This window comes from Anomaloglossus baeobatrachus, chromosome 2 (genome assembly GCF_048569485.1).
Source record: "Anomaloglossus baeobatrachus isolate aAnoBae1 chromosome 2, aAnoBae1.hap1, whole genome shotgun sequence".
Classification (NCBI taxonomy): domain Eukaryota; kingdom Metazoa; phylum Chordata; class Amphibia; order Anura; family Aromobatidae; genus Anomaloglossus; species Anomaloglossus baeobatrachus.
This window is the reverse complement of record NC_134354.1, coordinates 140,219,926-140,246,450: the sequence shown is the minus strand read 5'-3', so window position 1 is coordinate 140,246,450 and position 26,525 is coordinate 140,219,926. Positions and strand designations below refer to the sequence as shown.

Genomic DNA, 26,525 nt, shown 5'->3' with positions numbered 1-26,525 from the left:
CTCTCTGTGGTGTCTTTTTTTTAACCCTTTATTGGCGATTCTTAATGGCCGGGTCAAACTTGCCTGACATTAAGAATCTCTGGCTTAATACTAGCTAGTAAATCAAAGCTGGTATTAACTCATTATTACCCAGCAAGCCACCTGGCTTCAGGGCTGCTGGAAGAGTTGGATACAGCGCCAGATGATGGCGCTTCTATGAAAGCGCCATTTTCTGGGGCAGCTGCGGACTGCAATTGGCAGCAGAGGCGCCCAGAAAGCTCGGGCCAACCTGTGCTGCAGATTCCAATCCACAGCTGCCTAGCTGTACGTGGCTGGACACAAAAATGGGGCGAAGCCCATGTCAATTTTTTTTTTTAATTATTTCATGAAATTCATGAAATAATTAAAAAAAGGGCTTCCCTATTTTTTTTAGTTCCCAGCCGGGTACAAATAGGCAGCTGGGGGTTGGGGGCAGCCGTCCCTGCCTGCTGTACCTGGCTAGCATACAAAAATATGGCGAAGCCCACGTCATTTTTTTGGCAAAAAACTACTGCATACAGTCCTGGATGGAGTATGCTGAGCCTTGTAGTTCTGCAGCTGCTGTCTGCTCTCCTATATACACTAGTGAATGGAGCATGCTGAGCCTGGCGTTCTGCAGCTGCTGTCTGCTCTCCTGCATACACTAGTGAATGGAGCATGCTGAGCCTTGTAGTTCTGCAGCTGCTGTCCTCCATACAGACAGACAGCAGCTGCAGAACTACAAGGCTTAGCATACTCCATCCAGGACTGCATGCAGGAGTTTCCCCCCCCCCCCCTCCCCAAAATTTCGGGGGCCTCGCCATGCTTTTGTATGCTAGCCAGGTACAGCAGGCAGCTACGGACTGCCCCCAAACCCCAGCTGCCTATTTGTATATTTGTATCCAGCTGGGAACCAAAAATATAGGGAAGCCCTTTTTTTTTTATTTATTTCATGAAATAATTAAAAAAAAAATGACTTGGGCTTCGCCCAATTTTTGTGTCCAGTCAGGTACAACTAGGCAGCTGGGGATTGGAATCCACAGCTCAGGGTGCCCAAGCTTTCTGGGCACCCCTGCTGCGAATTGCAGCCCGCAGCCGCCCCAGAAAATGGCGCTTTCATAGAAGCGACATCTGCTGGCGCTGTATCCAACTCTCCAGCTGCCCTGGTGACGGGTGGCTCGCTGGGTAATAATGGGGTTAGGGCTAGCTGTATATTATCAACTGGCCCTAAGCCTGAAATTCATGGTGTCACGCCAATATTAGACATTGCCACCATGAAGTTCTAGTACAGATAAAAAAAACACAACACACGGAAAAATATTTTTATTAGAAATAAAACACAACACAATTAGTGACTCAATCTTTATTGAAATAAAGAACCCCCCTCCGCAGTAATCCTGGGTCAAGGGTCCCGTGCCGTCTAATCCGGATCCAATATCATCTGATCGGTTTGCTGGAAGGCAAAGCGATCAGATGATGTGTCGGGTTGAAGGTCCTGAATCACATGACACAGCAGCTGATTGTATAAATGGCTTTTATACAATCAGCTGATGCATCAGTGCAAAAACCCCCCAAAAAACTACACACTTCTGTGCAGACTCCTGTCCAACAGCATCAGCTGATAGTTTAGCCGGCCAGGCAGTAAAAAGCCGGCCTCACCGCTCGACTTATAGTGTCAGCTGCTTCCGTCAGGTGACCGCATCAGCTGATCATCGCCAGGTCTGAGAGAGAGAGAGAAAGAAGAGAGAGAGAAGAGAGAGGGAAAAAGAGAAAAAGAGAGACTGAGAGAAAGAGAGAGAGAGAAAGAGAGAAGAGAGAGGAGAGAAAGAGCGGAAAAAGAGAGACTGAGAAAAAGAGAGAGAGAGGAGAGGGAGAGAGAGAGGGAAAAAGAGAGACTGAGAAAAAGAGAGAGAGAGAAAGAGAGATGAAAAGAGAGACAGAGAAAAAGAGAGGGAGGGAGAGAGAGAAGAGAGAGAGGGAAAAAGAGAGACTGAGATAAAGAGAGAGAGAAAAAGAGAGAGAGAAAGAGAGAGGGAGAGAGAAAAAAAGAGAGAGGAGAGAGAGAAAAAGAGAGAGAAAGAGAGAGAGAGAGGGAAAAAGAGAGACTGAGATAAAGAGAGATAAAGAAATAGAGAAAAAGAGAGAGAGGAGGAGAGAAAAAGAGAAAGAGAGAGAGAGGTGAGAAAAAGAGAGAGAGAAAGAGAGAGAGCAATGTAGTCTCATTCCGTGAACTGCTCTGATTTTAGAGGTGTGTCACAGCTGATATCCAGCTCCTCCCCTCAGTGCATAATTAAATTAAATTATAAATAAAAAAGATTATAGTTTAAAATTAAAAATAAATTAATTTTTTTACTGGGACGGCTGGGATTTGAACTCTTAAACTAATGCTTCTTAGACGGGAGCTCTATCCATTGAGCCACTGGCTCTAGTGAGAAACATAGGCAGATTTGGTAATCTTGACGTCTACATTGCAGAGTGAATTCTGGTGACAGCGCGGCTCACTTCAGGTGCTGCGTGGAGAGGACACAGATCGCTCCCTGTCATCTTCATGTAGCAGAGCTGACAGTCTCGTGTGGATTACTTTGGACCTGGAGGGGTATTTGGAGATTTTAATAAAGTAGTAAATGAGGTGTTTTTTTGTCTTTTATTCCAAATAAAGGATTTTTCGTTGTGTGTGTTTAATTACTTTCACTTACAGTTTAATCATGGAAGGTATCTCGGGGAGACGCCTGGTATGATTAACTACTTATTACCCCGATTGCCACCGCACCAGGGCAATTCGGGATGAGCTGGATAGAGTCCCGGGACTGCCGCATCTAATGGATGCGGCAATTCTAGGCAGCTGCCTGCTGATATTGTTAGGGTGGTGGGCTCCCTATGACGTGGAGCTCTCCATCCTGACAATACCAGCCTCCAGCCGTGTGGCTTTATCCTGGCTGGTATCAAATAAGGAGAAAACCGCATTTTTTTAAATTTATTTATTTTACTGCACGATATAGAGCCGCCCGCCGGCGGCTGTGATTGGTTGCAGTGAGAAAGCTGTCACTCATCGTGGGGGCGTGTCTGACTGCAACCAATCATGGGCACCGGTGGGCGGGGAAAGCACGGAAAAACTAATTGAATAATGAAGCGGCAGCCATTTTCAAAAGAGGAAATGCCGCTGGAGATTTATGACAGCCGTGCAGCGCCGCGCCAGTGATCGGTGAGTAGGAAAGAGAGAGGGATTGTGCTGGGGAGGCAGGACGCATGCAGATACGAAACGTGTGCACATACTTACTGTAAAAATCCACGCTTTTGATGCTCGAACCGTTCTCGAACGTAACTCGAACTGCTGAACTTTTACCAAATTGTTAGAGTTCATTGAACGGCTCGAACACCCCCCAAAATCACTCGAACATGAAATTGGCGAACCTCGAACATCACTCATCTCTAGTCAGGAGGGATCCAGGAATCCTAGTATAAGTAACTTTGTGTGCTCTCTATTTCACGGCTTACTTGGTGCAGTTTCTTGCACTTTTCAATAATACCTGGCTCTCTGCCCCTGCAACATTTCGCTCTCAGATGAGATGGTAAAAAAATCTGCAGATAAATTCCCTGTAATGCATTTCTCGAATTTATTTTTCTGTCCAAATTTACAGCAAAATGAGATATTAATTGGATTCCCTCACATCCTAAATATTGACTCCAGATGGAGATTTGCAAGGTGTGGTGACTGCCATGTTGGTTTTTCAGGCACGGTTCACACTTCATATCTGCCACTATATGGTCATGTGATCCCGGCCTTAGGGCTCATGCACACGTAACTGCTGAATATTCTGCAGCGATTTGACAGCACATGTGCGCTTCAAATCGCTGTAGAAACACTGCATAATGGATGCAGTTTTTTTGTAGAAAAAAGCCGATTTCATGCGCTATGGCTGCTGCCCCCACCATAGACAGAGCGGGAGCTGCATGCAGAACGCACAAATAATTGACATGCTCATTTTATGAACGCACGGATTTGGGTCAAAATTTTAGCACCCAAATTGCTGCGTTCATAAAAGCAACGTGCGCATGTATCATGCACAATCTTCATAGATTGTGCAGGGGACGCAGCACGCATGCATTTACGCTGCAGTGCTATATGCAGCGTAAATGCATGTAAGCACGCAATGTGCATACGAGCGCTTACTCTGCTGGGATGCTCAGTACCTGCACTTAAATAGTGAGACATATGGGCCGCACTGGTTTCTAGGCCTCACTACAGAACCTCCAGGACTTTGATATTGATAGCTTATTCTTAGGATATACATTATGATTGGTTCCCTTTAGTGACACTGCTCCATGCATTTTCTTAGTGACTGTTCTTGATATTGCAATTTAGTCCCATTTACTTAAATGTAATTGAGCCTCAGTTGGGTACAATACAAGGCACAGCCACTAAAAACATACAGAGCTGTGCCTGGCAACTATGAAGGGGGACCACCGTCACCGGTCTGCCACAGCCTCTTCAATCAGCTAAGCAATGCTGGTGCTGGGTGTAGGATCGCACCGATCTAATATTGATAACCTATCTTATGAATGGGTCTCAATAATAACACGTCCCAAGCAACAAGCCTCTGTCAGATTACTAAGTTCCCAAGGTGCAACCCATTCACATCTGAATTTACTTTACCTAATATTACTAGATCTGGTTACTTATGGTAAATTTAATTATTTAAATGTAAAGACTATCAATCTTTTTGTTTAATAACTTATCTAAACTTAACTTGTGAAAAAAATAAACCTTGCCGTGGTTGATGGGCTCACATAATTGCCAGTTTATGTCTTAAGTACCTTCATTTTTCTAAAGTATATTCTATATAGTAAGTTTACATTTCATGTATTCTATTTTTGCATATATCGTTGTGGCTTTCTTTTGCTTGTGTTTTGTAATCCTAACTTGTGCAGCAGATTGGTGGGATCCGGGTCCTGAGACCTCCACTGATTGCACAAAGATCTGCTCGGCTTATCAGGCAGAAGAGCTGGGCTATGGCGGGACACACATCGAGCATTGTGTAGGCTCATAGCCTTCTAGTGAATCTGTCCACCACTGTCCAATTTTTTAAGCTATTGAGGGAGAAGGAGGTTTTCGCAGTACCCAAACCCCACCAATCTACTGCACATATTGGGAAGGGGCTACATACATACCACACATACAACCCTTGAAAACTTTGGTAGTCCACATTACTGCATCTTCTCCCATTACTCCATGCGGTTGCCTTTTTATAAAATGTATTACACTATGGTACTTGCTGCAGTCACAGTAATCGCTTGTAGTTCTTCCTGGAATCTTTGCTGAATACCTATGTTCTCGTTATTATACTGGTTAAAGATTTTCCCATCTCGTTCCCCTGAATTCCGCGATTAACGTGAGAGGGAACAAATACAGAGGGCGGCATTCCCTGTTGTGCCATATTGTGCAGTAACCTTTTGGAAATCTAACATGTGGGTGGAAATGTTCACTTTAATGTGAGCTTTGTATATTCCGGCAGGTCTCCGAGCTCGTGAAAGAATACAAGAGAGAGCACCTTACTGTGTGGGGTAACGCCGACTACGAGATTGTTCAGAAGTGCCACAAAGAGGTAGGGCACATTAACTGTGTACGGCACAAATCACTGTATTACCGTGTGCCGCTGGTACCGAAAACACTTAATATGTAATAGAGTTAAAAACGGGGATTTAAAATGTTGCTCTTATCTGTGCTCTTCTATGGAGGGAATATCTCTCTGTTCTGTTTTCTATATACTGTAATTCTTTGTATTCATTCCATTGTGATTACCTTCTAACCATATGATTATAGGCTTTATGTTGTATGCTTCATGTTTATTGTAGTATTTTGTGTTTATTCTTATTATCACAAGGATTTCTCTATAAGACTGTGTTCCCACTATGAGATTTCGGTGAGTTTTAGACTCTGCATGTTTTCACGGTGTCAAAAACGCAATGTCTTAGGCTGAGGCCACATGGGGATTACTGCAAGTCCTCGCATGACACTCAGCTCACGCTCGCAGCACAGCAGATGCCGAGTGTCATGTGACTGTGGTCCGATCGTGCGATCAGACCACAGCTGCGGAAGGGAGGGAGGGATTTATCTCCCTCTCTCCTCTGTTGCTGGCTGATGCGAGAATCGCACTGCTCTCGCGTTACACCGGTGTACTGCGAGTGCAGTGCGATGTTTCTCTCGCCCCATAGACTTGAATGGGTGCGAGTGAAACAAGATCGCACTGCACCCGCAGCATGCTGCAATTGTTTTCTTGGTCCGATTAGGGCTGAAAAAATAATCGCTCATGGGAGCGGTCACATGAAGTAATGTTGGTCCGAGTGGAATGCGATTTTTTTTTTTATCGCGTTCCACTCTCTCCGAATTACTCGCCGTGTGTGCTGACTCTTAGGGGTACTTTGCACGCTGTGACATCGCTAGCCGATGATAGCGATGCCGAGCGCGATAGTCCCCGCCTCGCCGCAGATGCGATATCTTGTGATAGCTGCCGTAGCGATCATTATCGCTACGGCAGCTTCACACGCACTTACCTGCCCTGCGACGTCGCTCTGGCCGGCGACACGGCAGGCGGCCAATAGAAGCGGAGGGGAGGAGATGAGCGGGACGTAAACATCCCGCCCACCTCCTTTTTTCCTCATTGCAGGCAGGACGCAGGTAAGGAGATCTTCCTTGTTCCTGCGGCTTCATACACAGCGATGTGTGCTGCCGCAGGAACGAAGAACAACATCGTACCTGTCGCTGCAGCGAAATTATGGAAATGACCGACACTACACAGATCACTAATTTTCGACGCTTTTGCGATCGTTTATCGGTGCTTCTAGGCTTTACACGTTGCGACGTCGTTACCGGCGCCAGATGTGCGTCACTTTCGATTTAACCCCGACGAGATCGCAGTAGCGATGTCGCAACGTGCAAAGTACCCCTTACAGTTACAGCAAAGTGGATGGGATTTGTAGAAATATGATGCCCACTGTGCTTCCATGTTGCTTAGTGTAAGTTGAGCTGTGGTGCGTGTTTACAATTCACAACATATCAAGATCTCTAGCGGGAATGCTGAGTTGTATGTGCAGATTTTCCCCACAGAATTGCATAGGAGCACAGAAATGCACCAAAAACGCATGTAATCCGCACATGACTGTATTAATAAAGCTTTGTCAACGATAAATCCTAGGAAGTATCCTAGACAAATCTGTTTTATTTAGGACATGGCAAGCCAAAAAGAGACAAAAACAGTAGCGTCAAAAACACATTGAAAAAAACGCAAGTAACCTAATTTACATAATAGGTGCAGAAATTTTGCAACATCAAAAGCTCACCAAAGTCTCATTGTGGGAACGTAGCCTTAGGGTACAGCCACATGGGACTAATGTGTTATGGACATTCAGAATTCTACAAAATGTGCAGGTGTTTTTGTAGGTTGGGTTGCAGAAATGCTGCGGATTTACCATTTTTGCATTGCAAAGTATAAAATCCATCCCGAAAATCTGACTCCTAAGTTGTCTTGCTGGTGATTTCCTATTTACAATGCAGGTCCATTTTTTCTGCAGATTTTTTTCCATGTTATGGGAATGAGATTTTGTAAAATCGGATCAGTGGCGTAGTTACTGCTTTTGCCGCCCGGGGCGGTCGTCAAATTTGCCGCCCCCCTCCGTTGGCCGTTGATAATCCAGAAATTTTCAAAACTTTGGAAAACCATCAAAATATTTATTTTTCATGGAACTACAATCAAAGATCTAATTGTAGACTGCTGCTATTAGTTCTAGACTTTCACCTTTTTACACACATGTAGGCCTATTATACACACACACAGCTCTGCTGCATACATACAGACACACACAGCTCTGCTGCATACATACAGACACACAAAACTCTGCTGCATACATACAGACACACACACAGCTCTGCTGCATACAGACACACAACTCTGCAGCATACATACAGACAGACCCACAACTCTACTGCATACATACAGACACACAACTCTGCAGCTGCTGCATACATTACATACAGACACACACAACTCTGCTGCATACATACAGACACACACAGCTCTGCTGCATACATACAGACACACACAGCTCTACTGCATTTATACAGACACACACAGCTCTACTGCATACATACAGACAACTCTGCAGCATACATACAGACACACAACTCTGCTGCATACAGACACACAACTGCATACAGACAGACAGACACACAACTCTGCAGCATACATACAGACACACACAGCTCTACTGCATTTACACAGACACACAGCCCTACTGCATACAGACAGACACAAAACTGCAGCATACATACAGACACACACAACTCTGCAGCTGCTGCATACATATATATACATACATACAGGCACACACAACTCTGCAGCTGCTGCATACATGCATACATACACACAACTCTGTAGCTGCTGTATACATACATACAGATACACACAACTATGTAGCTGCTGCATACATGCATGAATACAGACACAACTCTGCAGCTGCTGCATACATGCATACATACACACAACTCTGTAGCTGCTGCATACATGCATACATACAGACACACACAACTATGTAGCTGCTGCATACATGCATGAATACAGACACAACTATGTAGCTGCTGCATACATGCATGCATACAGACACAACTCTGTAGCTGCTGCATACATGCATACAGACACAACTCTGCTACATACAGACAGACACACACAGCTCTACTGCATACATACATACACACACAACTCTGCTGCACATATAGACACACACGCGGCTTTTGGGGGCCCGCCCACGCGGCTGCTGCAGAGCTGAGCCTGCACCAAGCACAAGGCAGATGTAGCGGAGCTGAGCCTGCACCAAGCACAGGGCAGATGTAGCAGAGCTGAGCCTGCACCAAGCACAGGGCAGATGTAGCGGAGCTGAGCCTGCACCAGACACAGGGCAGATGTAGCAGGGCTGAGCCTGCACCAGACACAGGGCAGATGTAGCAGAGCTGAGCCTGCACCGAGCACAGGGCAGATGTAGCAGAGCTGAGCCTGCAGCGAGCACAGGGCAGATGTAGCAGAGCTGAGCCTGCACGGAGCACAGGGCAGATGTAGCAGAGCTGAGCCTGCACCAGACACAGGGCAGATGTAGCAGAGCTGAGCCTGCACCAGACACAGGGCAGATGTAGCAGAGCTGAGCCTGCACCAGACACAGGGCAGATGTAGCAGAGCTGAGCCTGCACCAGACACAGGGCAGATGTAGCAGAGCTGAGCCTGCACCAGACACAGGGCAGATGTAGCAGAGCTGAGCTGAGGCTGCACCAAGCAGAGGGCAGATGTAGCAGAGCTGAGCTGAGGCTGCACCAAGCAGAGGGCAGATGTAGCAGAGCTGAGCCTGCACCAAGCACAGGGCAGATGTAGCAGAGCTGAGCCTACACCAAGCACAGGGCAGATGTAGCAGAGCTGTGCCTGCACCAAGCACAGGGCAGATGTAGCAGAGCTGAGCCTGCACCAAGCACAGGGCAGATGTACAGAGCTGAGCCTGCACCAAGCACAGGGCAGATGTAGCAGAGCTGAGCCTGCACCAAGCACAGGGCAGATGTAGCAGAGCTGAGCCTGCACCAAGCACAGGGCAGATGTACAGAGCAGAGCCTGCACCAAGCACAGGGCAGATGTAGCAGAGCTGAGCCTGCACCAGACACAGGGGAGATGTAGCAGAGCTGAGCCTGCACCAGACACAGGGCAGATGTAGCAGAGCTGAGCCTGCACCAAGCACAGGGCAGATGTAGCAGAGCTGAGCCTGCACCGAGCACAGGGCAGATGTAGCAGAGCTGAGCCTGCACTAGACACAGGGCAGATGTAGCAGAGCTGAGCCTGCACCGAGCACAGGGCAGATGTAGCAGAGCTGAGCCTGCACCGAGCACAGGGCAGATGTAGCAGAGCTGAGCCTGCACCAGACACAGGGCAGATGTAGCAGAGCTGAGGCTGCACCAAGCACAGGGCAGATGTAGCAGAGCTGAGCCTGCACCAGACACAGGGCAGATGTAGCAGAGCTGAGCCTGCACCAAGCACAGGGCAGATGTAGCAGAGCTGAGCCTACACCAAGCACAGGGCAGATGTAGCAGAGCTGAGCCTGCACCGACACACGCGGCTCCTGGGGGCCCGCACACGCAGCTCCTGAGGTGGGGAAAGCCCATGCAGCTCACTGTGGCCCATAAACCGGGTGGCTGGGAGGGAGTATACAGGTCGAGGGGGGAGGGGGGTAGCACTTACCGCTCAGACACGGATGAGAGGGGGCTTACACAGCGCCGGAGGCCAGCGCTGTGCTGGGGGTTGCTGGCTGGCACTCCATCTCTGTGGGACAGAGCAGGATGCTGTGCGGTAGCTACGCCCATAGATGAAGCTCAATCCAGCAGGACACTGTGGTCTGCATGCCTTAAAGAGACAGCAGCCACAGTTTCCTGCTGAGGACTCCGGTCCCCGGAACTCGGCCCGGGGGCAGCAGAACTGAAGGCGAGTGGCCAAAATGCTGCCCCCCTGACACGTGCCGCCCGGGGCGGACCACCCCCCCCTTTGCTACGCCACTGAATCGGATTTACAGTGCTGCTATTCTAATGCTACAAACTTTCTGCACACAATTCTGCAGCGGATTTCCAGCATATATTCGCTAAAGGGAAAAGTACTTCTCTACTCTCTTTGCTGATAAATTAAGCTTACCCCAATACCTCAAGAGATTTTCTTTTTTTTACATTTAGTGAAACTCCTAATATATTTGTAGATTTTTGTACTCCAATATCCGTTGTGCTGCAGATCAATATGCAAATCCTTGACTTTTCTGTCCAAAATAATGTGCCATCGCCATCTGCTGGTCAATATAGTATAATGCAAATGTAATAATAATTTTTATTTATATAGCACCAAAGGTAAGCTAAGAAAGTGTATTGATCAGTCATTGGTGGATCCAGTGACCAGTGTTTGTTAACGTTCCCACCTTAGTGCTAGGGCTACACAGTGATGTGTCTCGTGATACTAAAATCACAGCAACACTGTGCAACTGTGGATGTAATGATTCCCTATGGTGTAGTGATGCGGCCTGTTATATACTGAGTCACAAGTGTTTCCAAATATGTTAGATTTTCTGTCTCTGATCTCAAGTCGCATGAGACACACTTGCCATAAACAAAACTCAAGAGAAAAATACAAAATGAATGTTTACCCTATAGTAAGTAAATAGTAGAGCATGTAAATAACGCGGGATACTTAGCTAACATTATTTGACATAAAAGCCATCCCACCGCGACAAGGTGTACCCAACAGGACGGTCCTACTCTAGTATTACAACCTTACCTTGTGTCAGTGACCTCAATGTGAATATTGGTGGTTAGTTTCTGGTGGTGATGGTCAGTGGTTGGGTCATTTTTAGACCTATGAGATGGCCATCGCAAGGGAAACTAGGGTTTGAGTAGCAGCGAACAGTGATTGGGTCTATGTTTTTTGACCTATAAGGGGCAGGGGCAAATCTTTTTGTCTACCTCAGTAACAGTGGGTAGTTGGATTTGGTAAATCCCAGGTGACCCACAGTTTGTTTTTTTTATTGAAAACAGGAAAAATCAGTAGTGAAACAAGAAAATCCAGTGCACTGTGACATAATGCAGGCTAAAAAGCGGCACACAAATATAATAACATGTAGCATACATAGCATGAAAGGACAGCACACAGTCACATCATATAGCCCAAACAGCCTTTGTCTGACTCCAGAGAGTACCACAAAGAGGGCAGACTTTGTCTGACCTCAGAGAGTATCGGAAAGAGAACAGCCTTTGTCTGACGCCAAAGGGTACTGGAATGAGGACAGCTTTTGCCCCCACAGATAATACCAGAAAGAGGGCAAACTTTGTCTGAGTCAAGAGATAAAAAAAATTGTTTTAGGCTATGTGCGCACACTGCGTTTTTTTGACGCTGCGTTTTTGTGCGTTTTTGGCCGCTAAAAACGCACAAAAACGCACCTGCGTCGAAAAAACGCATCAAAAAACGCATGCGTTTTTACCGCGATTTGGTGCGTTTTTGGCTGCGTTTTGCTGCGTTTTTGATCTCTGCGTTTTGCTGCGTTTTTCCAATGCATTGCATGGGCGAAAAACGCAGAAAAGAATTGACATGTCCATTTTTTTTTTCAAGCTCAAAAACGCAGCTTAAAAAAACAGTTGTGTGCGGACAGCAAAAATGAAAACTCATAGACTTTGCTGGGGAAGCAAAGTCCTGCAGTTTTGAGGCCAAAAACGCACCCGAAAAACGCGCAAAAACGCACTGTGCGCACATAGCCTAAAAGGACTGAGGGAGATGCATAAAGAGGGCAGGCTTCATCTAATCCCAAAGAGTACCAGAAAGAGGGTGGCCTCTGAACCCAGAGAGTACCGTAAAGAGGGCAAACTTTGTCAAACTCCAGAGAGTACTGGAAAGAGGATGGACTTTGACCTCAGAAATTAAGGCCCCGTCACACTAAGCAACATCGCTAGCAACATCGCTGCTAACGAACAACTTTTGTGACGTTGCTAGCGATGTTGCTGTGTGTGACATCCAGCAACAACCTGGCCCCTGCTGTGAGGTCGTTGGTTGTTGCTGAATGTCCTGGGCCATTTTTTAGTTGTTGCTCTCCCGCTGTGAAGCGCACATCACTGTGTGTGACAGCGACAGAGCAACAGCTAAATGTGCAGGCAGCAGGAGCCGGCTTCTGCGGAGGCTGGTAACCACGGTAAACATCGGGTAACCAAGAAGCCCTGTCCTTGGTTACCCGATATTTACCTTCGTTACCAGCCTCCTCCGCTCTCACTGTCAGTGCCGGCTCCTTCTTCTTGCACGTGTAGCAGAGTATACATCGGTAATTAACCCCATGTGTACTGTAGCTAGGAGAGCAAGGAGCCAGCGCTAAGCATTGTGTGCTGCTCCCTGCTCTGTGCACATTTAGCTGCAGCACACATCGGGTAATTAACCCGATGTGTGCTGTAATTAGGAGAGCAGGGAGCCAGCGCTAAGCGGTGTGCGCTGCTCTCTGCACGTGTAGCTGCGTGCGCTGGTAACCAAGGTAAATATCGGGTTGGTTACCCGATATTTACCTTCGTTACTAAGCGCAGCATCTTCCACGCGGCGCTGCTGGCTGGGGGCTGAAACACTGGTTGTTGGTGAGCTCACCAGCAACTCGTGTAGCCACGCTCCAGCGATCCCTGTCAGGTCAAGTTGCTGGTGGGATCGCTGGAGCGTCGCAGTGTGACATCTCACCAGCAACCTCCTAGCAACTTACCAGCGATCCCTATCAGGTTGGATCGTTGTTGGGATCGCTGGTAAGTTGTTTAGTGTGACTGGGCCTTTACTGGAAAGAGGATGACCTTTGTTTCAACCCAGAGAGTACCAGACAGAGGCTGGCCCTTGTCTGACCCCAGAGAGTACCATTCATGGTGGCTATGTGAGTTAAGCGTTTTCTACATAAAGTAATTATTTATGTACATTTCAATCTGACCTCTAGTACCAATCACCGTGGATATTCCCTCCACTTCAACCTCTCACGGCATTAGGGATTACAGTTGCCTCTGATTGTGGCTCCCTAACTTTGATGTGGGCTTACAAGCCAAACCTGCATCGTTCCCAGTAGATGATGGCTGTAATATATAGTCTCTAACAGCCGTGCATAAGCAGATCTCTAGCCACGGTTGTTAAATTGTTATTTGCCACTGTCAATCTCTGACAGTGCCATTTTGCACTCTGTGGGGCAGGAGGCATATTGTTGTAACATCCCATTGCCACTCCTATAACGTAATTGCGGGACGCCTATGGGTTACCATGATGGCCAGGGGGTCTGCAGAAGATCAGGGTGGCCGTCATGATTGTTCTGTGAACGCAGCACAGTGGTATTGCTGTATGTAGCACAAGCGGAAAGACCATCTCAAATTCAAGTCCCCTAAGAGAACTAACAGGTTCAGTGAAAAGAGGAAAACATAGGTTTTTAAATAAATAAGTAAAGTTTGAATCAACACACTTTTTTCCCCCATAAAAAATACACATATTAGGTATCCTCTAGATATATAAAGCAGAAAATCTGTATGTGGAGCCCGTTGAATACAAAACCACAGTTTTCACCTGATTTGAGTGAAATTTTGCACGGCCCGACTTTAATAATAATAATTTTTATTTCTATAGCACCAACATATTCCGCAGCGCTTTACAATTCAGAGGGGACATGCACAGACAATATCAGACTAATACAAAATAACAAAATTCAGATACCAGTTGGAGTGAGGGCCCTGCTCGTAAGCTTACAGTCTATGAGGAAATAGGGGAGGCACAAAAGGTCAATGCGGGGGGAAAGCTTGTTATATATGGTCCAGCCATTGATTTAATAGGGTATTCAAAACCAGCTGCATGAACCCGTCGGTGAGAATTTATACAGGTACAGGGGACGAGAACTGGAAATAAATTTTAGAATCGGGCGGTGAGGTGAGAGGCTAGTCTAAAGAAATGGGTTTTTGGGGCCCGCTTAAAGGTGTGGATGTTGGGAATTAATCGGATTGCTCTTGGTAGTGTGTTCCAGAGCATAGGCGCAGCTCGTGAGAAATCTTGAAGACGGGAGTGGGAGGTTCGAACTTTAACCTCAGAATAAAATTACTGCTAAGATTAAAACTCAAAATCTCCCCCCTTACGAGATTTGGCCCCTGAATTTAAGCTCTATAAATAAAGGAGAGATTGAGTATCTGTGTGTTGAATGCAAAACCACAGGTTTTGCCCAAAGGTCTTAAAGAATTAACGCTATGGCATCCAAAGAGTTGCTGTTAAAGGGGCAGCAACAATATATTCACTAATGTGAGGCAACCTGATAAGTCGCTCTAAAGTCTGTAATTATAGCAATGGCTGTCAACAACCAGTGCAGAAGTAACTGGGGCCTCATCTATGAGAATTACGTCACAGTAAGATCGTTCTGGTTGCCTATAGCCACTGCAGAAGTAACCGGGGCCTTATTTAAGAAAATTCATCCAAGTAAGATCGTTCTGGTTGCCTATAGCCACTGCAGAAGTAACCGGGGCCTTATTTAAGAAAATTCATCCAAGTAAGATTGTTCTGGTTGTCAATAGCAACCAGAGTACAGCTTTCAGCATTGAAGCTGCTGAGTTAAAGTGAAAGCTGAGCTCTGATTGGTTGCTATGGACAACTAAAAGAGTCTGACTGTGAGGCAGCTTTCATAACTGAGATATGAGCGCCTTCAGGACACACATTTTCTGCTTTTTATATAGATTCACCTATTAGATCTCTGATCAGTGTGAGGTGATTAGTAAGGGTCATAATACTCAGGACTGCATTTTGTTCTCAGTTTTATGGCAAATTTGTTAAAATAAACAACTGAACACAAAAGTAACAAAAAAGAAGAGCTAAAAAAACAAATTTTAAACCTTGAAGATGTCAACATCAGGGTGAAAGTGAAAACTTAACCTTAGCAAGTGTAACCAATAGGGATGATCAAATACCTCATATTTTCGGCTTCGTGAAAATCCGACGAATAGCTCGCCACTATGCGAATATTCAATGCAGAATGTAAGTCTATGGGAAGCCCGAATAGTTCCGAATATTAGTTATTCAGGTTTCCCATAGACTTACATTGCGCATCGAATATTCGCGAATAGTCGAATAGCGGCGATTTATTCAGCAAATATTCGCGAAGCCGAATATTTGAGGTTTTCGAACATCCCTAGTAACCAACAATTCAACATATTTTCCGCTAGCAAAAATGCTGGTATTTTGCTACTTACTTCAATAAGTCTGATCAAAATATGAAATCAATTAACCCGATCTGTAAATTTTAAAATGAAAAAATGAAAAAAAATCAAAACACCAGAGTTTGCGTTATTTTGGACGTCGCAATACCAAAAATGCAATAATAGGCTATTAAAGCATTCCACAATAACCAAGCCCTCACAACTAAAAAGTACAACTCATCCCGCAAAAAACAAGCTCATATTGCTATGTCAATGGAAAAATAAAAAACTAATGGCTCTTGGAAGAAGGAGAGGGAAAAACGAAAACCATGGAAAATGGAAACCAGCCATAGTGTAAAGGGGTTAAATTAGTGTTTATATGTATTTATCTTATAGAGTTATTTATGATGGAGGTTTTGGGGGGCACCATATAATCCAGCAATGCTTCTGTTTTCATTCTAGAACTGCAGCATTCCTCTGCTTTTCTGCTTTCAACGGGTTTTGCTCCTGGTGGGATTATTCTATACAGGACTCCTGCCCTTCTTTCCAATTCGGGAACAGTTCTTAGAAATTCCAATGCCTTCTATAATCATGAAGTAAGAAATATTGAGATTGTCTGTCTGCAAAACTGAACTCTTACATTTTAGAAGAAAAAGTTTATGTTTAAAGGGAATCTGTTAGTAGATTCAACCCTCCTAAGCCGTCTATATGGGCAAGTAGGTCATAGGAAGCTGAATAAAATGATATCTTGATATCTGCAATCTGATGTCTTATTTCAGAGAAATCCTAGTTTTTCTTTATATGTAAAGGGGCTGTTAAGATCTATGGGCCGGACACGGAGAACCTGCCTCCAGAGCCTATTTTAAATGAAAGGGATCATTACCAGGGTAAGACATATAGATCAATAGAACATGCTGTCAGTCATTACATGTCTCACATTGGTAACGATCTTTTTAATTTTCAGGGAGATCTGCGTCCAGACCATACATCTTAAAGGGAACATGTCACGTGTAAAAACGGTATTATCCTGCATATATGGGGTTAATCTGCAGTCTAATAGCATGGGAATTCTGCCTGGTGCCTGGACATTGAACCCTGCTGCCGGGAGGATAAAAACTTTAATCCTCCCCGCAGTGTTTGGGTTTCAGTCTTGGAGGCAGCATCTTTGCAGGTTCAGTCACCGCTCTGTGAATATAGAGCTATTAACCTGCTGATTAACATCTTATCTGCAGGATTATGGCGTTCCCTTTAACAGTTAATTTACATATGAAGAAAAATGTGAATTTCTCAGGAATAAGAAATTTGATAACAGACATCAAGGTGTCATTTTATTCAGCTTCCTATGAGCTACATACCAATATAGACGTCTCAGGAGGATTGATTGTATTCACAGATTCCATTTAATCATCCACATGAATGCTATGTATGTAATATATTTATGCATGCACGTATATAATGATCAACCATAAAATGAAAACATATTGAATATCATTAATTATATCTTTACAATGGCACTTGTAAAGGTGTAGATATTTTAGCCAGTAAATGAAGTCAATTTGTGAAGCGATGTGTTTGGAGCATCATTGACAAGGACAAAGACCAAATTGTGATGGCTAGATGGAAGATGGTTGGGTCAGAGCAGGTTGTTCGTTCCAAAAGTGGTCCAAAGAAGGACAATCTGCGAACCAACAACTACATGGAAGTCATGGGTTCTCAAGGCTCATTAATGTGTGTGTGGGAAGCAGAGAGTACCTTGTCTAATCCCACAGAAGAGCTATTGTAGCACAAATAGGACAGAAAGTTAAAGTAGTTGTCCACTACTCAGACAACCCATTCTCAATCGCCATATTTGCCCTTAGTAAAAATAGCAACGCTTATCACACCTATGGTACTGATGCCGTTCCAGCAGTGTCGGCGGCACTGGATCTTCCAGGACACACGTGACATTGTTACGTTACACGTGCCCTGTGCACAATCAGCTCCGGCTTCACTCTCTCCATCTTAAGACTTATCAAACATCAATAGGAAGTGAGCGGCCAGCCTCAGGTCTAACTAAGGCTGGGGCCACTACTGCGATGCTCGCATGAGACTCGGCTCGCGCTGGCAGCACAGCAGGAGCCGAGTGTCATGCGAGTGTGCCTGCGTCTGAGGTCCGACCCTGCGAGCGGACCTCAGCTGCGGGGGGCGGGCTGGCACTCAGAAGGGGAGGGAGGGATTTCTCTCCCTCTCTCCTCCGTAGCCGGCTATTGTGATTCTGGCTCTGCACTCGAGGTACACCGGAGTACTGCGAGTACAGTGCGATTTTTCTCTCGCCCCATTCACTTGAATGGGTGCGAGATAAAAGGGTCTCACCTTACAATTGCAGCATGCTGCGATTGTTTTCTCGGTCCGATTAGGGCTGAGAAAATAATCGCTCATGTGTGCTGTCACACAGGCTAGAATTGGTCCGAGGGGAATGCGATGTTTTATCGCACTCCACTCGCACCGATTTTCTCGCCGTGTGGCTTAGGCCTTACTCTCAATGTTCATTTGTCTGGAAGAGGAAACAGTGAAACTGGCACTGATTGGATGCAGGGCTTGTGTGACATAATAATGTCATATGATCCCAGGAGAGTGTCAACACTGCTGGAACGGCGTTAGCCTTGTGTGTATTGTTTGTGTCTGTGTTATGCATTGAGTCTGTATATTATGCATGTGTGTATATGTGTGTGTATACCGTGCATTGTGTGTGTGTGTGTGTGTAACATGCAGTGTGTATACGTGTCTGTAACATGCAGTGTGTGTATACATATGTGTGTAACATGCATTGTGTATACGTGTCTGTAACATGCATTGTGTGTATACGTGTGCACGTAACATGCATTGTGTGTATACATATGTGTGTGTAACATACAATGTTTTTGTCACATACTGTGTGTATGTAGCTGTAGCATCCACATTGATAAATTCCTGCAGTGCATAGCTGTGTACATGTCAGCAATCGCCCAAAGACAGAGACAAATTATTGTCATTCATCGGGTGATTGGATTGTTTATACCGGAACACACATTTTTTCTCAGCTGCAGATCGCCCGGTGCAAACTGCAGCTGTGCTGCTGATAACATGATACTGTAGGGGACAGATTGATTTTCTAGTGATCGTTCTGTGCCGATCATTCTTCATTAGCCTGTATAAACACGCCGGGAAACAAGCGCCGAACGACTTGAATATTGTCGTTCGCGCTCATTTCACAGCCTTAACTTATCACATATAAATGCAACCTTAATGCTTTTGTCTAAAATGGGCCCGGCATATACGGTATATCATCTCCCTCTTCTAGCCTTTACTATCATTGCTCTCCAGCCACCTCTGACAGCTACTTATCTACCCAGAAAATAAAGCACCATATTAGATTCCATCTTCTATAAAGGAACGTTATATTTATATATTTATATTACAGTATCCAGCCATCTAATATGTATGGCCAGCATTAGTCCCCTTATAATATGAATTATTATATTACTTAGATTTGGACCAGTGTGAGAGGAAATTTATTTTAATTACATGTAAAATACGTTCATCTAACTGTAAATTCTAATTTTACTTATATTTTTTCTTTTTATCTTCCTACAGGCTTAAAGATCCCTCAAAAATGAGCAAAAGTCACAAGTTTGTTGTGTGGCTGGCAGATGCGTAAGCAATGCTTTACCTGTATTTATTTAAGATGTGATTTCTGAGTTTATTACATATCAAAAATAGTCATAACCCTAACAACACCTAAGTCCACTAACAGCAGTCTGGTCTGCTGAAATAATGTACAGTAGCTGTCTGGTCTGCTGAAATAATGTACAGTGGATTGGTCTGATACTGTCATCTGTATATTGCAGTACATCCCATAACTTCCAGATCTAGTTAGACAGCATTCACACATCCATGTGTCATGGTCCATGCACAGTCTGTGATGCACAGGATAACAATCAAAAAGACTGCTGGAACACCATTGCAAATGTGAACAGGGTGCTAGCCAAAAAATACACAATCTATATGAAGTGAAAGCTGCACACCAAATTCAGAGAAATATGAACAAGCATAACTGCTTTATAATACATAAGGAATGAAAAATACAATTAGCCATATGAAAAATTGTAATGTCACATTGCATAACTGCTGAGGATTATTTGAAAAATGAGATATTTAGCTAATGTATTGATCAATTCATTACTGCCCCATACCCACTTCACGGTAATCTCTTACCAAATGTTACCTCTATATGCGGTTAAAACCTGCTCGTGTATGGGAAGCAGGTCCCTTGCTTCCCATACACAAGCAGGTTTTAACCACATATAGAGGTAACATTTGGTTAAGGACCCCATAAATAAGAGATTACCGTGAAGTTGGTATGGGGCAATAATGAATTGATCAATACATTAGCTAAATATCTCTTTTTTCAAATAATCCTCAGCAGTTATGGAAAGTCACTTTTCAATTTTTCATATGGCTAATTGTATATTTCATTCCTTATGTATTATAAACAGTTATGCTTGTTCATATTTCTCTGAATTTGGTGTGATGCACAGGATGTCCGCGAGTCTTCTGACTCAAACTTGAAAGCCTGATATATGTCTGTAAGACTGTCAAGTTCAGATTAGGAGACCTGGATCGGTCCGTGAACATTGTCCATGCTCAGACCATGACGCAGAGTTCAGTTTTCATGAATGTGTGAATATGGCATGACTGAAGTCCCCAAAATATCTAGTAATCTACATTTAAATGAGACTGAATGTCCTATTGAGGGCTTTAGATTGAGAAATTAATATTGTAAAAATAGTAGTAAAATTAGTAAAACAAAAAGTCAAAATATTAACAGAATAAACTGAGCATTTTTATAAATGGGTTGTGACATGCACCTCTTAGGCTACTTTCACACATCCGGTTTGAGCAGTGCGGCTCAATCCGGCTGTGAAACCTATGCAACGGATGCGGCGAAAACACCGCATCCTTTGCATAAGTTTTTACATGCGGCCCGTCCGTTTTTTTCCGGTTGCGGCACGCTACTGAGCATGCGCAGTGGGAAAAAACGCATGCGGCGGCCAGATGCGTTTTTTTCCGCATCGTGCCGCATCCGTCGTCCATAGACATGCATTGAAAAATGCGCCGCAGCAGCCGGATGCGGCGCGTTTTTTTTGCCGGACAAAAAAACATTGCAAGCTACGTTGCCTCCGGCCGCCGCTTTAACTAATTTTGCCGCATCCGGAAAAAAACGGATGCAACGCAAAGCCATGAGGTACAATCCGGTAACAATGCAAATCTATGGGGATAAAACGGATGCGGTACCGGATCCGTGTTACCCGTTTTTTTCTGGATTGTACCTGATGGAAAAAAACTTATGTGTGAAAGTAGCCTGACTTCTGCATCTTTGTTGAAAGACAGTGTTGCACACTGAGGGTAAAGTTAACGAAACAACAATCCTACTCTACATGTCTTAGGCCCTAGATTTGATGATATGCATTTTATTTGTTCCAGATTAATTATGCGAAAGTCTCTATTTGAACATCTGAAAGCTCGAGGAATCCAGGTATGTTAAAAAATAGTACACATTTCTAAATGTGTATATGTGTAAATGTGTAAATATATTTCCACAACCCATCCAATATATGTGTAGTAATAATAATGAGAAATGACAGAGGGATAAAGTATTGAACACATGATGAGGTGCAAAAAGCCATGTAATGACATGATACTAGCTGAAATCATTAGAGAACAATACTGCCACTTAGTGAAAAATATATTAACTGGCTCAGCTGAGGGCCTATAAGAAGATCTCTCGTTACCAAGAGGCCTCACAAGAAACACCTCATGATAGGCAAAACCAGTGAGCTGTCTTATATCTTTGCAACCTTATTATTGCAAAACATACTGATGGCATTGGTTACAGAAGAATTTCCAAACTAATGAAGATGCCAGTGACCATTGCTGGGGCTATAATCCAGAAGTGGAAAGAACATCATTTCACCATAAATCGGCCACGACCAGGTACTCCCCACAAGATTTCAGACAGAGGAGTGAAAATAATTATCAGAAGATTTTTCTAAGAGTAGTTTGTCATCTGTGGAAAGGTACAGAAATACTTTGAATCAGCAGGTGCAATTGTTTCAAAGAAAACAAGTAATGCACTCAACCTCCAAGGCCTGTTTGCACGCTCACCACGCAAAAATCCATTGCTGAACAAAAAACTTGTTCAAGTGTGTTTAAAGTTTGCTTATCATCATTTAGACAAGTCTATGAACTGCTGGAAGAATATAATCTGGTCAGATGAAACCAAAATTGAACTCTTTGAATGCCATAAAAGAATCCATGTTTGGATACCAAAAGGCACTGCACATCACCCCCAGAACACCATACCAACATACTGATGTGGTGCTGTTTTTCTGCATATGGCACTAGAAAATCTCATATATCATATTTATATTTACACTACAGTTCAAAATTTTAAGGTCACTTAGATATTTCCTTATTTTTGAAAGGAAAGCACATTTTTTTCAATGAAGCTAACATTAAATTAAACAGAAATACACTCTATATATATTGTTAATGTGGTAAATGACTATTCTAGCTTCAAACATCTGGTTTTTAATGCATTATCTACATAGGTGTATAGCGGCCCATTTCCAACAATCATCACTCCAGTGTTCTATTAGTACATTGTGTTTGCTAACTGTGTTAGAAGGCTAATGGATGTTTAGAAATCCCTCGAAAACCCTTGTGCAAGTATGTTAGAACAGCTGAAAACAGTTTTGCTGATTAGAGAAGCTATAAAACTGACCTTCCTTTGAGCTAGATGAGAATCTGGAGCATTACATTTGTTTGTTCCATTAAACTCTCAAAATGGCCAGGAAAATAGAACTTTCATGGGAAACTCGACAGTCTATTCTTGTTCTTAGAAAGGAAGGATATTCCATGCGAGAAATTGCCAAGAAACTGAAGATTTTCTACAACAGTGTGTACTACTCCCGTTAGGGGAGAGCACAAACAGGCTCTAACGAGAGTAGAAAGAGAAGTGGGAGGCCCCGCTGCACAACTGAGCAAAAAGACAAGTACATAAGAGTCTCTAGTTTGAGAAATCGACGCCTCACAGGTCCTCAACTTGCAACTTCATTAAATAGTACCCACAAAACGCCAGTGTCAACTTCTGCAGTGAAGAGGTGACTCTGCAAGGCTGGCCTTCAGGGCAGAGTGGCAAAGAAAAAGCCATATCTGAGACTGGCTATTAAAAGAAAAAGATTAATATGGGCAAAAGAACACAGACATTGGACAGAGGAAGATTGGAAAAAAAGTGTTATGGACAGACGAATTGAAGTTTGAGGTGATTGGATCACACAGAAGAACATTTGTGAGACGCAGAACAACTGAAAAGATGCTGGAAGAGTGCCTGACACCATCTGTCAAGCATGGTGGATGTAATGTGATGGTCTGGGGCTGCTTTGGTGCTGGTAAAGTGGAAGATTTGTACAAGATAAAAGGGATTTTGAATAAGGAAGGCTATCACTCCATTTTGCACCGCCATGCCATACTCTGTGGATAGCGCTCGATTGGAGCCAATTTCATCCTACAACAGGACAATGACCCAAAGCACACTTCCAAATTATGTAAGAACTATTTAGGGAAGAAGCAGGCAGCTGGTATTCTATCTGTAATGGAGGGGTCAGCCCAGTCACCAGATCTCAACCCTATTGAGCTGTTGTGGGAGCAGCTTGACTGTATGGTATGCAAAAAGTGCCCATCAAGCCAATCCAACTTGTGACCCCTATGTGTATATATGAAGAAAGGATGAATGGATAAATGTACCAACACATTCTTAATAACAATTTGCTGCCATCTACCAGGATGATAAAGATGAAATGAGGGTGGACAGTTCAGCAAAACAGTGATCTCAAACACTCAGCTAACCAAACTAGCAGTCCGCAATAAGGGTATATGTACAGTACATGTTAATCTTTTTGATATCTTCTCCAAATCTGAAAGTCAAAATGAGCAATGTATTAATGATTCTCATTAACTTTGTTGGCATCAGGAAACCTATCAGGAGACAAATCTGAACAGAAAAAATACAAGGTGTGCATACAGCCTTACAGTCTCATAAAGGTCCCTTCAGTCTTCCTCCATCCAAAGTTTAAACACTGCTCACCTTTGTAAACCCAGTAATGAATCACTACAATATCTAAACTTACTGAGGGCTACAGAGAAAATCAGGACAGGAATGAAGGACAGGCTCCGCTACCAAAGCTGCCCATCATCCAAAAACATCCAGCCCGAAGAGCAGAAGTTACCAGAGCCATTAGAAAAGAATACTTTACTAGGGATTTCCAACTTTCTTGGATTCCTTATTGCTCACCCAGATTTTCCTACATGAAATATATATTTTTTGTTACAGTCATTAATTTACATTGTCTCTTATAGGTTTACATTTGGGTGTTGAACAATGAAGAAGAATATAAAAGAGCCTATGATTTGGGGGCCAATGGTGTAATGACCGATTATCCTACGCGACTGATGGAATTTCTGGAGCATTATTCTCACTGAGACAGGTTTAACGAGTTAAAGAGCCAATCACCTGAGTGACATTACTGTACAATAAGGTCATCATACCTCATGCACGGCCGTCTAGTAAATACTTAGATACTTATACATATGTATTTAAGGGGATCTTGTATAGTTTACATTTGTAAATAGATGTAGCAGGACAGAACCACTATGCTGTAAAGTCAACATCATTTCCTATGGACAGGTTGACATGGAATGTATACAGTATTTACTTATGGAAATTGTAAATTATCACATAGAATTAGGTCAGATTCATATTATTATTGCAGGAGAAGAGTGTGCACAGATGACAGAATCATGGCCTTGTGTTAAAAGGATATTGGCCCTGTACTGCTGTGGGCCCATCTGGCCTCGCTCACATTTTGTAATGATTTCCATGTAGCCATTATGTCTTAAGAACATCTTAGATATAGACACTCCTGTATTTAATAGAGGTTTTGCCATAATCAAAACTTATCAGCTATCCACAGGGTAGGAGATAGATGTTTAATCCTTGGTGGTCTGACCTCTGAAACTACACCATCAGAACGGGGGTCTTCACTAAAGGAGTTCTCTGAGAAATGCACTAAAATAAATACAATAAATGGTACACATTTGAATATTGAACATTTTTCTAAATACCTTTATATACCAAAAGATATTCTTTACTGCACTCTGTCAGGATTCTCAGATGGCAGCTGTCATACATCACAACCCTTCCTAGAGTTCAGATGACAAGTAGTAGGACAGGCTGTGTGACGCTTAAGGCAGAGTTAACATCAGTACAGTGAACTCATTCCTCTGTTCAGTCAACCTGACAGGACACTGAGCTGCTACCAGACTAAAGAAGAAGAGAAACCCCTTTCTTTACTGTGAATGAACATGATCTCAATCAGCCTGACAGTTTTAATGTGGCTGTCTCGTGCTTCACGTACTCCGTCCTACTAAATTGTAGTTGCCATATTTAAACTCATGACAGTGCAGTAGATAGAGCATACCTTTTTGCTAAATAAAGGAATTTACAAAAATGTTTAATACAGTGGAACCTTGGTTAATGAGAACAATCCGTTCTGGGAGTGTGCTTGTTAACCAAGTTACTCGTTCAGCAAAGCAAGATTTCCCATAGGAAATCATTGCAATGCAGACAATTCGTTCCACAACTTGTTAAATGTCCCATTCTGGTGCCCTATTTGCTATTCCACACACGTACAAACACACACAAACACGCACAAACACAGATTATGCTCACCTTACCTTCCGTTCTCCCGCCGGTCTCCTGGAACTTGCAGTTCACCCGTACAAGACGTGTATCGGGTAACCAAGGCGACCGATGCCGGACCTTCCGTACTCAGCGCGCTGATGTCAAAGGCAGGAGCCGCTTATCTCTGATTGGCCAGTGCGCTGCCTTTGAGTAGTGCCTGGAAGGGGAAGTTCCTCCCTCATCGCGATGGTTACCGGGTACACATCCTGTTGAGGGAGGGCCTTCCTCTGTCAGCCGCTACTCAAAAGCAGTGCGCTGGCCAATCAGAGGCTCCTGCCTTTGATGTCAGCGCGCTGGGAGCTGAAGGTCCGGCATCGGTCACCTTGGTTACCCGATACATGCAAGTTCCAGGAAGCCGGCGAGGGAACGGAAGGTAAGGTGAGCATAATTGTGTGTGTGTGTGTGTGTGTGTGTGTGTGTGTTTGTATGGACTGCAAGAGCGGGTTAGAGCGCGGTGGATGTACGGAACCGGAAGTGTGTGCGGTGAGTATTTTGCTCGTACAGCAAGGCTTTCTCGTAAACCGAGTTACAAATTTCCAGAAAGACTTGCTCGTTAGGCGAAATACTCGCTAACTGGATTACTCGTTAAGCGAGGTTCCACTGTATTTATTTTATTCCATTTCTTGGAGAACATCTTTAATTCAGTAATATCATGAGCTGCAGGCTTTTGCTGGAGGGACTTTGTTCAGCAGATGATTGTTAACTGTTAGAGCTTGTTATTGAGTGCATTGCCTCTAGATTGTACAGTTTTGGTTTTGTCTGCTTTTGTCTATATCCTCGTTGTTGTTGATGATGGTGATGATGGTGATGATGGTTGTGGTAATGCTTGTTGTATGTCACAAGTAAAACAGTTCATTCTCCCATTCTGTCTGATTCTGCTGAAAGCTGAAATATGCAACCTCTATGTGTCTTAATGGAGCAATAGTTCGTATGTATTACCAACTTCTCCGTTCATTGTCTATGAGGCTGTGAGAGATAACC

General features: G+C 43.9%; 1 protein-coding gene across 1 annotated transcript in view; it reads left to right on the top strand.

Moving 5' to 3' along the window:
* Positions 1 to 25,862, top strand: part of GDPD1 (glycerophosphodiester phosphodiesterase domain containing 1) — a 152,237-nt gene extending 126,375 nt beyond the window's left edge. Inside the window, exons 6-10 of the mRNA XM_075335398.1 lie at positions 5,511 to 5,600; positions 16,187 to 16,320; positions 19,337 to 19,396; positions 21,227 to 21,278; positions 24,161 to 25,862. Coding sequence (XP_075191513.1) covers positions 5,511 to 5,600; positions 16,187 to 16,320; positions 19,337 to 19,396; positions 21,227 to 21,278; positions 24,161 to 24,283 — 459 coding nt within the window. The 3' untranslated portion in view covers positions 24,284 to 25,862. The remainder of the gene's footprint in view (positions 1 to 5,510; positions 5,601 to 16,186; positions 16,321 to 19,336; positions 19,397 to 21,226; positions 21,279 to 24,160) is intronic.
* Positions 25,863 to 26,525: the final 663 nt, after the last annotated feature.